This window comes from Glossina fuscipes, unplaced genomic scaffold, assembly GCF_014805625.2.
Source record: "Glossina fuscipes isolate IAEA_lab_2018 unplaced genomic scaffold, Yale_Gfus_2 60803, whole genome shotgun sequence".
Taxonomy (NCBI): domain Eukaryota; kingdom Metazoa; phylum Arthropoda; class Insecta; order Diptera; family Glossinidae; genus Glossina; species Glossina fuscipes.
The window spans coordinates 319,569-333,005 of record NW_024003102.1 but is presented as its reverse complement, the minus strand read 5'-3'; the positions used below and the strand labels follow the sequence as shown (position 1 = coordinate 333,005).

At 33.8% G+C, this 13,437-nt stretch overlaps 1 protein-coding gene across 2 annotated transcripts in view; it reads left to right on the top strand.

Annotated features, from left to right (window-relative positions):
• Positions 1-584: 584 nt before the first annotated feature.
• LOC119643437 (paired box protein Pax-6-like) overlaps positions 585-13,437 on the top strand; it is a 73,380-nt gene continuing 60,527 nt past the window's right edge. For both annotated transcript variants that reach the window (XM_038042782.1, XM_038042781.1), the window contains exon 1: positions 585-639. In XM_038042782.1, the coding sequence (XP_037898710.1) occupies positions 585-639 (55 nt within the window). The remainder of the gene's footprint in view (positions 640-13,437) is intronic.

The following is a 13,437-nucleotide window of genomic DNA, read 5'->3' as shown; positions in this document are numbered from 1 at the left end:
GTAATTTGATTTGGTTTGATTATTCGTTGCCTCGTCCTGATTTGACATATATTGCACAGCAAATGTGCCAACGTGAAATTTAAAGCAAACGGCTATATTCTGTAGTTAACGTCAAAAAAAAATAAAAACATAAAAATTAAAAAATTTTTTCAAAATCATTTTAGTTAAAAGTGGAGATCACGCAAAAATTCGTGGAATTCGACGTTTTTCTGACCATTGTCTAATTAGAAAACAAGGTTGGCGTTTATGAACTCGATGGCCAGACAATTTAAAATAGCAGTTTGAAAATCGTCGGCAATGATTTGAATATTCTACACGGTTGGAATACAATCTCCGTCGGAGTGAACGCGAAGCGATGGCCCTTTTATAATAAATACATTCAAAATTGAAAGCAAATAGATAACTAAAATGTTAAAGTGCAATAATAGTAGCTCCTAATATTTATCAATACTATAGACAACCCTAATATAAGGAAAACAAAATAAGGACAACAAGAAAAAAGGATTAAATTGAATGAAGCTGCAGATATATATTTTAAAATTATTTGCCAGGAATAGTAATAGTTCCACCTTTACGACACGACAATGGATTTATCAACTGCATATCGCTACAATCAAAACATGATGGAATACTACACATGTAAAGAGTTTTATCTTTTTATATTTTTCTTAATATTTTTGCATAATGTAAAACGGGAAAGAAGAATGAACAATAATTTCTTGACCGTAACAACATAAATGTCAGTTTGATGGTAATACTTTTCAAGTGTATTATTACACTACAAAAGCTAAGCCCAATCTTAGTTTATCATGCTAAACACAAACGATCTTTAAAAATTTTTCTACTAATGTGCAGATGGTTCGGTAGAAAAGAATATACCGAGATAGAAAAAAAGAAAGGTATATTTATCTAATTTAAACTATCAGTTCTGTTAATCTCTTACAGATTACAGAGTTTTTCAGTAAGGTCATTTCTGACCCAGCTTCGATTCTAATAGTTCAGCTATTTCGTCAATTATTTGAATTGGGACGGTGTCATTCAGTTCAGCGTTTAATACTGTTACAACCCCTACGTGTTCGCTATAATAAGGTTAAATAATTGGCCTAATGATATGTCTCGCATCAATCGCGAACAAAATAAATTATGTTTGTGGACTTAATTGGATTACACGAAAGCCCAAGGTGATCTCCTGATAGAAATCATCTTATTGAGAAAAAATTTTTTTTTGTATTTATGACACTTACGTTGAGTTGAATATCGATTCGATCTACCCATGATACAAAAATTGTTTTTTCCTTTTTGTTCTGAACAATACCGTATTCTTTTATTAGCTTAAGATTCCCTTCAATATTTTATATGAGGTGAGAAGAAGTGGTTGATTCAGTGGTTCCGGATTGTTGAAACTAATCTGTTGTGTCCATTACAATGGATAATTTAAAACTTTTGAATATTGGTAAGGTCTTAAAACAAACATTGTATGCAGCCTTCATAATATGTGGATACGCTTTGATAAAAGAGTCAATTTACCATGTCTATTTAGCCATCTTCTTGCTTTCTGTCTGCTTAAATTCTGACTAGAAGCCAGAAAGCTTATCTGTAAGAAAAAATTTGACCTTAAATTGCTTAGCACATTTTTTTAGGTTAATCTTCAGACACGTTAATAGGCTCGGAATTAGAAAATAAAAAAAATGTGCAATCTATTGCAAACTTTTAATTTGAAGGTTCTAAGGCGAGGTATTTGTATATGGCTTTTGAATAGCCCAATTGTCTTCAAAGTCCTGATTTCAATCAAAATTCCTCTCAAAATGAAACTTAAAATATGTACGAATCATGACATATTTGGTAAGGGAAAGACGTATCCTGAGAGATTGAGCAAATTGGAAGCAAGTTTTATCTAACATAAATCATAACAGAATAAACGAAGCTTTTTACAATGCGGCACACCGTGCATTTTAGATTTGCTCTAATTTTGTCTTTCGAAATATTGCATACCATAAAATTTCTACGAACCTCGATGAATCGGATCAGCCATATGTAAATTGTACTTTATAAATTGGGCGTGATCATCTATTAAAGATATGCCGATGACTTTTTTCTACTTCCTAGTTTGTCATTTCACAGGATGTTTGAGTAATTTACAAAAGCTACTTATATGGGCTAGAAAAGTATTTTACGTCTAGATAGGATACTTATGCTATTTAGAAGCGGATATGATACGTGTTCTGTGATATCATATCATACTTTTTTTGAGTCAGTCATTATTAGTACATTCAGCTTTTTAATTTTAATGGCAACACCTTTCCTCTTATAACATGCTTGAGGAGTATGAAAACAGTTTTCTTATGTTTCTTAATACGTTCCTTTTTTGGCTCTTTGTTCTATTTATTTATTGATAGTAGGCGCGGTCACAAATTAGGTGGGTTTGTTCCCGGGAGACTTCTAAAGTTCGTTAGACATGTGCAGAGCGGTTTCGTAACGAAATGCGAACTGATCGTGCTCATCTAATTATTCTTCTTCTCTCATCCTCTACGTTAATGTCAGTGGTGTCTCCACCATTTTGTGCATTCATTACCAGTTAAATCTGGCAAGGTTTCATTAATCGACTACCAATTTAGTTTTTATTTTCTTTTATTTGCTTATTTCCTTAAAATTCTCTATCTTGCTTTTTATTGCATTTTTTATCTCATTCCTTTTGTTGTATTGTGTTAGTGAACAAGTTGGTTGACTGCTTCGTCCTCGAAATGTAGAGGATATTTAAAATTGGTAACGTTTGTTAGTAGTATTTAGTTGCTCAATATTTCTTAAAGATTCTATTAATAAAAAATCAAAAATTAAAATAATTTTAATTTTTTTTTCAATTTTTTAATAGAAGATCAAGGGTTGTCGATCGTTATACGTCGGGCTCACTAAACGTGAGCGATTTTTCGTCACTTCCTTTAAAAGTTAAAAGACGGCACTGTGGTTTAGTAGCATTAAAGTTTATTAGCTTGACCATTCTCTGTTACTTTTACGATCTCACGATTTAATGTGTCATTCATCATGCAACGTTTGTTGTGTATTTCGGTGCTGGTCTTGGTAAAAGAGAACGGGTGATATATGGTGCTCTTATCTGTAACTGAGCAAATAGGGTTTTCTGAGAACGAGAAGGCACACTCTGTCAAACGGTTTTAGCATATCCAGCATTACGACTTTCCTTTCGCCAAAATGGCCTTGGCGTCGGTTTCACTTTGTGGCAACGAAGGACATTGTAACCCGATTTGTCCGATTTTTGCAAAAGCTCTATTGTCTATCGTAAATTAGATCATTGGATTTTAATTATCTCATCAGGTTGTAATTGTACATGGTGTCCATTGTTTTGGTTATGACAGAATGGATTGCAATTGTGTAGGTTTGTGAGATTACCTCTCTTATGTACGGGGTGAACATTCGCAATCTTCCAGCAAGTTAAGACAATACTAATATAATATGATAATTAATGACCTGACAAGTGTCACAGCACACTTCTTTCACACAATTATTACAATGCTGCGGAATTTTCCCAGTATTAAGACTGGCAGAGACTTACTCGATCGTTCGAAAAAATGAGGTAGATATCGGGCATGTTAGTTCTTGGAGCTGGGCACTGGTTGGTAAATGGAACTTTGCAGCAAACATTTCAGCCAGCATGTTAGCTTTATTAACCGAGTCGGATATTATTTGGTTTTTGTTGAGAAGATTTGACAAGAAACTCTTGCTGCTTTTCGGTGCGGTAAGGCTACGTACCTCTGCTCTTGTAAAGTTTTTCGCGCCGTATTACCTGTTTGCCTATATTCCATGATTATTTGCGGAACAGATTAGTTTTTTCGTTGGACTTAATATGCCATACCTTAAATTCTTCCTCTCTGGACCTTACTACTTGTCTGCAAATTGTTAAAACAAAAGTTGTCTTTTGGTTTAACCGAAGGTTTTTGAATGAAATGTAAGTTCTCACTGCACGTTTGATGATATTTTGCGTCACTTCTGTAGCAGCGTTAACTTTTTTATTTAGTTTCCACCTCAAATGTCTCAAAAAGTTGTTTAGTTCTGCCCATAATGCGTTATCGTATGTGATAAAATCCCATTTCGGGTCTGAGGGGAAGGTGGTAGCGGATAGTATTCGAAAAGTATGCAGAAACAGTATCGAGTTACTGCAGAAGAAAGCAAGGACCTTAACTTCGTATTATAGGGATACGAAATAGAAAAAAGATGTAGTGAGTTTCGTTGTAACCCATTAAATTAGAATATGCTATGGCTCTTTTGCAGGCTTCGTTAAGCAGGTCTCAATTGCGAAAATTTCTGCGTCGCAGTTACATGAGTCGACTGGCGTAACCAGTTTTTATTGTGGACCTTGAAATTGCGGTCAAATTAATTATTAATAATGGAGAATACTATGTGATAAAGCCGTTACAGGAAACCACTCTATCTGCGTTTGAGCTTCTTTAAACAAATCCGAAACGCAATGTGTGCGCCCAGACAAGGAATTTCGCCTATGACGAAACAAATGACAGAAAGAAGTAATAAATGCTAAACTTGCTCACCATAATCCTAACCATGTTGGAAGCCTTACTCTTTAAAGTGGTGTAGCTTGTAGTTCTGGACGATTGCCACATTGCTGAATGTTATGCGTTTACCGACATCTCGCCAGATGTGTTTACACGGTAACCATGCCAGATAGAGGATGGGCTATTTTTATTACTGTTGTATCGAGAATGTGAAACGCCTGCGTAGCTGTTTATAATGTTCTAATTGTTATATAGTCTATTCCTGGAACTTTATGTTTTCTGCGATTGTTGTTGTTGATGCTACTGCTATTGATGGTGCTGCTATAATGATTGCTTTTGTCTTGTTGTTTCGTTTCTGTTGTTGTTGTAGTTGGTATTATTTTCGTTGCTGATAGTGGTGCTAGTTTTGTTCCTGGCTCTGCCCCTGTTAATGTTGCTGCGTGTCATTATTGCTATTCTTGTTGTTGTTCATAATTGCTGCTGGGATTGCTGATGTTGTTATTACGGCTGTTCCTGTTACTTGTGCTTTTGTTTTCTTCAGACTTGCTATTAATTCTGGCGACGTCACTGTTGTTGTTGCCGTCGTTGCTGTTGTTATTGCTGTTATTTTTTTTTTATTTTATTGCTTCCGTTTGGGCTATTGTTGTTCTTTTTATTGTTGCTGCATTTGTTGTTATATTTGATGTGCATACTATTGTTTCAGATATTGCTGTCGCAAAATACGACCAGACAGCAGTGAAAACTATTGAAACTTCACCAACGGTTCATAAACAATAATTCGCGAAGCTTGGAACAAGACCTGGTTTAAAGGCTTCGAACTCTTCTACAGACTTGGGAAGGTTGTCAAAACTACAATTTCGTTTGCAATTGCTTTTTGCATATTCCTACTTATACAGCGCATTAAAAATACATTCAAAAGAGCTTTACGACTATATTCTGCATATCTACGTTTGGATCATTACTTCAGCATAAACTTATTATGTATAACTTAATTCAACATGCTTATTTATGTATAATTAAATTTGAATATTTTCTTCGCATAGTTTTTATAGCGATCAGTTTTTTCTTACTCATTAATGACAGTTCCAAAAGTTTTACCTTGTATATACAATTCAATATTTTTTACATGTTACACCACTTGTGGTGCAAGAGTATGTGCGGAAGTGTTTGTGCAGAAGAAGTTGCCGTAGACACTTTTTTTGCTATGCCGAACGATTTAGATTCACTTTATGAACCTGTTTTAGATTCATTTTCCGAATCGATCTTAGTTTGCCTGTCTTTCCTATTGCCTTTTTTTTATTACATAGGCCGACATTTTTGAGATATATGAAATTTGGCACAGTAACGCGCTTTAGTCCAAAGCAGAACGCTACTGAAGACGGTTCGGATGGTGCCGCTTTTTCGAACACTTAACGTTTCGAACATATAACTTCTTATTTCGATATATGGGTAATGGTAAGGTGTTGTAGTGTATTTAATGACCCCCTACAGTTTTCCTTTTTTTGTAATGAATATACTTCAAAGAAAGTGAAATAATTTTGTAGTGCTGAATAAAGCTAACGTTCTCAGCTCCTTTGGCATTTCTACCCGAAAATTTAATGAATTGAATTTTGCTAAAATTATAGTATACATACTACACACTAGAATGTGTTATTTGTATTAATTTTTCTAATATCGCAATATATTAAGTTTTTTAAGCTTAAGAGTTAAGTTTAGACATATGTGATATAACTTTGCTTTGATATGATTAAAGCGGCCTGTTTCGCTTCTAAAATTTAAAGAGTCTTAAGTTTAACAGTTTTATTAATTATATGAATACTCTCATTCTATCCATAATTTGTCCTCCGTGCTTGTCCGTATGTACCTTGGTGTTAGGTATCTCAAATTCGTTTTGTGGTGAATATTATAGCAGCACCTAGTCAAACTCAGTCTTTTTTAAATTACTGCAGACCCTCTGTGCTACTATTAGCATGGGGTAAATTTTCACTAATCACTGTAACGTAAAAATATAATTTACTTACAGTGTATGAGTTTATTGAGTGTCCATGACGACAGCATGCTGCTGCTCATTAAATAAAATCAAAATAAGCTGTCAAGCGTTGCAAGAATCACACATCCTGCTAAAATTTTAATGATGAACATGCGTTCCACATCATGTAGAAAGCTTGCACTTAGTCGGGAATATAATGTAGACGTAATGAGGGACTAAAAAAGTTAACGACAGATAAGTAAAAAAATTAAATATGCGTTTGGCCGCAATACATTTTTTCCATCCTACTTACACTTGTGCAGGCGGGGAGGAGGGAAGGGTTTAAACAGGTGCGTACAACATCATATTAACAGCATTCCACTTAGTTAAGATTAAAAAATTCTATCAACAATAATATTTACATTCGGTGCAACTTAAATATTTTATACGCAAAAAGGCAATATTTAAAGATTAATTACTTCCAAAGTTTATGGTGGGAGTTTAACATTCGAGTTTCAATAGTGCTAGTGGTAGTAGGCCAAGCTGAACTTTTACCACAAAGTTCAGAAGATATTTCCCCAATAAATGTAAAAGTTAAAGAGAAATTGTTTTTATTTAACATAAAAACTGGAAAGTTAGAAAACAAATATTATTATGTGATGTAATATGTTTGCATATGTTATAACTTTCATGACATGTAATACGATTTAAAAAAAACATTATAACACGCCTGCGACAGGACATCGATAACAAAAGGTGATGGCCCTTTTTATTAAGACGATTAACCTTTAGTAAAACGATGGCATATAAAATGATTTGGATGTCTGGCCTGTTTACCAAACTCAAAATGCCTTCACTTTCCTTTATTCTAGTTCTGGAAACTTTTATGTTGGAAGCTATTGACGGCCAAAAAGAAGATTACGGCTAGACTACATGGGTATTTTTCAGACCTTCTGGTATGTCCTTCAAAGGAACGAATTACTTATGGGTAAGAAGGTGGTAAAATTTTTTTTCACTTTAGAGATATAACAGAAAAGCAATTAATAGAAAACTAACAGTCTTTCCTTATTTATCAATACTTTCCCTGCAATAAAGACATTCCGTTTGGAACTGTTTATTGAGTACCCACAAGAAAGAATGGAATGGCGAAGGCTCTTTAATTGTATTACCGCTTAGTGTGAATTCAATTTTGTAGTAGTTTTACTTCGCTTTTACAACTTTTGCACATTTTTTACGCATTCACAGTGGTAGAGGATGGCGCCACTACGAAGTGTGCAAAAAATTACACAACAGTTACAAAAATCATATGGTAACTTTGGTGTTGGTTGAATAAAGTTATTGCTATTATTACTTTCTATTTTTAACAATAAGTAGAAAGCAGAAAGTTTTAGTAAGTTTTCGACAGTATGCACAATCATTAAATATCACATATGTTCGAATATATATGCACGCTGCAACTTCATAGAGTTTACGGTTCTTATTTGACGGCAAACCAAAATATTAATTTCCCGTAGCACTTGCAAGATTGTGCGAGTATTGTCAAATACTAGGATTCTTCTCAGGATTCCTGAATTTTTTTGTAAGCACCAAATGTGTGCACAAAACCATCAGATAACTTTAATAACAAACTGAGCTATAGATTTGCTCGAGAGTAAGATTTCTACGCCCTTCTGTCGTTTTTGTAATTACCCGCTTTAGACATGTTACGTATTCAACTGTGTGTGCAAAACAATTCTGTATATATTCTACATTTTATATCAAAATTGCAGAATTGAATTTTTACGCTTTGACAGTATTTTGATTTTGGATTGCCCTCACACATTTTTAGTGAAACAGTATACAGTAATATTTTTGTGGATTTTTTTATTCTAATAGCTTACTTAAAAAGTAATAAATACTCTGCTACGACTAAACGGCTCCAGTGTTTTGTTTTATGTAATATATATATATATCATTATTTTTATATTTCGCCCGAACTACTAATGCAGACAATATTGAGACTATGGATGAACCTGCAGTTTTTTTCTTTTAACATCCTTTTATTATTTTAAGTCCCAGAAATTTTAGAAAGCAACAAGATGATCATTTCGAGTTTCCGTGTTCTACATTACCAAGCCCTTGAAAAAATTTGTTCATTCATATATAAATATTTTTTTGTTTGTTTATAAAATATACGCTACTATATATATTTGTTGCTTATTTAAGCAAGTAATCCATTGAAGCGGAATGAAAATGTTCTGCATGCATAGGTATGGTGTCTTGTAATCAGTAACCATTAGCAATCAGCAATCCTGTACGGCTTTATATTAGACGACTTCAACACTACTGCATTCTATCTCTAAGTTCCATTCTCATGCCTGAGCAAAAGTACGAAATTGTGTTGTTTTAATGTTCAACCCAACATTTGTCGAAAAATGTTATTTTTATATTTATAGCTAATATCCAAGTGATGACTACTTGTCAATAAAGTCCCACTAAGTACCAAGCACACTTTAAAGTCTTAAAACATAAAAATTAATTACAAAATATGAAACCTAATATGATTTACCTAATGATTATTAATAAATTTATCGTATATGATACAAGTATTTTACATTATTATAAACTTTTCCAGAGTTTGTTGCACATTTTTTACTTAATGTGTTCTAAAACGTTCTATTATTTAATTCACTGTGGAAACAATGGCTTATTGTAGCTATCATTTCATGTCAGTGGTAATTTCCATATTTATTTGTGTTTCGTCTTATTATTCTCACTTAATATATTAGTGTCATTATTTCGTTTTTCGTTACGGGGCTGTCTAAGGGTCATTTTTAGTCACGAGTTTTTATCAGCAGCATCATTGATTACGATTTAGTTCAATAAGTACGAGGAAGATTCGGATATAATGAGTCTGTACAAATTTTCGCCTGGCATTCTTCACTACTTGATGTGTTGATCGATATTATAATATGCTTAACATTTGTTCACGAAACAGAACCGACTAAACTTGCAGGAATGCATTCTAAAGCTAATAAAGTTTGTAGCACTTACTTTGTAGGTGTTTATACACATGTCGTTTGTTAAACTATGACAATTATTTAACAATTGTTGCTATTTATTTGATTGTAGTTTTGATTGCCAACACCACAGCCATTCTCTTAAGCCTTTTGCAACTCCAAGGGCTTCCTAGCACGCAGTGTGACTGGTACAAGGTTGAAGAAAAGAAATTGTTTAGCCTACACTCCCACATTTGGTGAATGACGCACGCACGACCTTTTGGAAATGTTGATTCTTGTTTGATTGATTTTCGAATTAAAACGTTCAATTTTCCATCCAAAACTTTGTAAACAAAACAAGGCTAGACTAAATTATCAAAAATATTGTACGTCAATCATTAGAAAATGTTTTCGTAACGATATTAAAAAAAAAAAAAAACGGTTGAAAATATTGAAAGTTATGTGAGTTATGCTGAGTGCCATGTTCGTAACTTGGGTTTCGAGATTTTAGATTTTCTATGGACGTTTTTAGATTTTCTATGGACATTTTCTTATCACAATAAACTTTCTTCTTATTTTTTTCCATTAGCCTCCGATTTTAGGATTATTAAAGTATCCTTCAAAATTCAAACCTTTATTGCCTCCCATTTTATTTCTTCGACGGTTTGTTGCTCAAAAGAACTTCTTTTGCTGCATGTGTTAAAGAAAAATCGCGTGGTGGACACTATGCGTATATCGAAGCGATAAAGAAAATGGCTAGAAAATGCATAACTCAGCACCATCAAAAACTTCATACCAAAGACTTAATTTTTTTAATTTTTTTTTTCATATTTATACAACGGTCACCTTGGTGCAGCTACACAAGCATATTTTATTTTGGAAATGCTTTTAAATAAACGTAACAAGTTTCTAAATATATCTGACTGGGTAATAGAAGAGCTATAAATTAACAGGTCAGCCCTGTAACTTCTGTAACTTCTCAGCAAAAATTTATTTGAAACCGTCAATACTTAGGGCTTCGGAAAAAAGCTCGAAATTTGAAGAAAAACATATCGGTTAGGCAATGATGTTTTTTTCACATATTCTAGCAGCTTCGAAGAATATGTTAAGCCTGTAGCAAAAATTTTTTGTTGAAAAATTTACAGTTGCCTTAGCCCTTAAGTAAACGCAAAAGATGTAAGTTTCATATATTAAAAAGTTAAGTCAAAATGACGTATGTTGTTAATTTTTATATCGACTGCAACATAAACCAAACTTATTAGAAATGTCAGTTTATAACACTCAAAAATACTTACGTGAGCCTCCTTCAAGCCATAGTCAATAAGGAAATCAACAATAAACGTCATTTTAATTTAACCTTTTAATTTATGCAAATTAACAAAAATATACATATATTAGTTTGGGGAAAAAGAAATCCATTATTTTTATATGAACTTCAGGACTTTATTTAACATGCTTCGGATTGTCCGATTTGGATCAAATATGCACCGTTTTATTGTACGATTTGTTGCCATTTTAAAGGTAACTTCAAAATGGCTCCCTCATAGAAGTCCTGGTCTCTATTTGCAAAAAACTCTAGTAGTCGATTTTCACAATCCTCGCTAGGTTCCAATTTTTTATCATTAAAGAAATTTTGCAATGCAAGAAAAAGATGATAATCGCTTGATGCCAAGTCCGGACTGTATGGCGGATGCATTAAAACTTCCCAACCAAGCTCCCGAAGTTTCTGGCGAGTCACTGTAGATGTGTGTGGCCTAGCGTTGTCCTGGTGGAACACAATACCTCTCCTGTTGGCCAATTCTGGCCGTTTATGGTCAATCGCTATCTTCAAACGGTCCAGTTGTTGACAGTAGAGATCAGAATTTAGCGTTTGGCCATATGGAAGCAACTCATAATAAATAATCCCCTTCCAGTCCCACCAAATGCATAGCAAAACCTTCCTGGCCGTTTGAGGTGCTTCACCGCTCTTTGACCACGATCGCTTTCGCACAGGGTTATCGTCTGTGATCCATTTCTCATCTCCAGTCACCATCCGTTTAAGAAATGGGTCTATCTCATTCCGTTTGGCCAAGGCTTCGCAGATGGAAATTCGATCCCTCATGTTTTTTTCTGTTAATTGGTGTGGCACCCAAACATCGAGCTTCTTTTTGAATCCAGCTTTGTGTAAATGGTTCAAAACTGTTTTATGGTCGATTTTTAGCTCCTGGGCGATGTTACGACTGCTAACATGCCGGTCAACTTCGATCATTTCTCCGATTTTATCGACATTTTCGACGACCGGCCTACCTGTGCGAAGTGCATCTTTAACATCAAAAATTCCTGAACGGAATCTACGAAACCAAAATTGCACATAATTGGCTGTTACAGTATCGGAACCATAAACACCATTCACAATTTTAGCCGCCTGGATTGCATTTTCGCCTTTGTCAAAGAAAAACTGTAAAATGTACCGAATTTTCTCTTTGTTCACTTCCTTTTTAACACACTGTAACTCACAACTGAATGCACCAAACAAAAAACAGCAAAAGAATTTTTTTTACTGCGAAATGTCACCTTTCCAACGAGCATAAATTTGAAATTGTTTGACCGATACTTTACGAGAAATCTATCAGTGCAGCCATCTACAGAAAAAATAATGGATTTCTTTTTCCCCAAACTAATATATCTGCACAAATGCACAAATATACATGTTCTTGGTGAGGGTTAAATTCTGATTGGATCACGTCCGCCCGTCTTGCATCTACGTGTGCCGACTGTTGTTGGGATGTTTATTGTCCAAAATTTAATAATAGGAAATCCAAGTTTGCCAAATTTTTATCTGAAGATATTATTTAAAAATGGACCTGCTCTACTGCAAACAGTTCTTAGAAAATGTTAATCTGAGAGCTGATATGAGTGCTAAATTTAAATTGCAAATGTTTCGGTTATGAGTAGACTCGTATAATACAAAGTCCAAAGTTGATTTTAATATAAGAAGAGTTTATTCGTATGAACTATTTACACGCTTTTTTAAAAATACTATAATACTACACATTTGCTTCATTCCACACCATTATAAGTCCAAAAATAAAGAGTCTTAGAGTTCATACAATGTGTATAGTGTTCATAGCGAAGAAAAATCTAGTAGTAAAAACTTCCGATGAAACTTAACCCTCACAGCTCGGCTTGTAAAATGGAGTATTGAGGCTGACAAAAAGTTAATTTATTGTCAGTTAAGTGACAATTTATTATAAACTTTTTTGTATTATAATAGCAGTTTACTGTGCAAATTACTCAATTACTTAACATGGTCAGAGAAAGGAATTTTATGATCTTAAAATATGAAATGAAGGGACAAAGCAAGGGTTTTTTTTTAGAGTAAAAAAGATGGCTTTCGACTTACCTGCTTTTGACTTTATATCCCATCCGTTTAGGTAATTATATTTTATATTAATGGCAATTTGCAACTTGTCAACTATATACTGATATTATCGGTGTATAAAGCAAAGTGGCAGACATAACATTTTGGGAAGTCGGAACAGAAAACCGAATACAAATTTGGACCCAGAGCCGATCATTTCGGAAGACTTGCAGGAATAGGTAGACAAAAATAACTTTTAGATAAAAATCTTCCGAATAATATAACTTTAAGAAGCTGAATACTATGAAATACCTTATTAAAAGTCATAGCATTATGCCTAACGGAGCCACAGCCTTTTTTAACGTCAAAAAGGGCTAAGCCAGTGGATTGCTTAGCTTCAAATTTGATTTAACATTGCGGCATATGCGCACTATATGATGTCATTATGCTGGCTTCTAAAAAAGTGTTCATTTGGAATAATATTTTTCTCAAAAATTGTTTTTACTAATTTGCTTTTAATAACTCTTTCAAAGATTTTTGCGTAGAGAACTCAAGAGACTAGCGGGTGTCTAACTGGTATAGAAATTGGCATAACTGCAGAGGATTTCCAAATGTTTGGAAAATACTGGA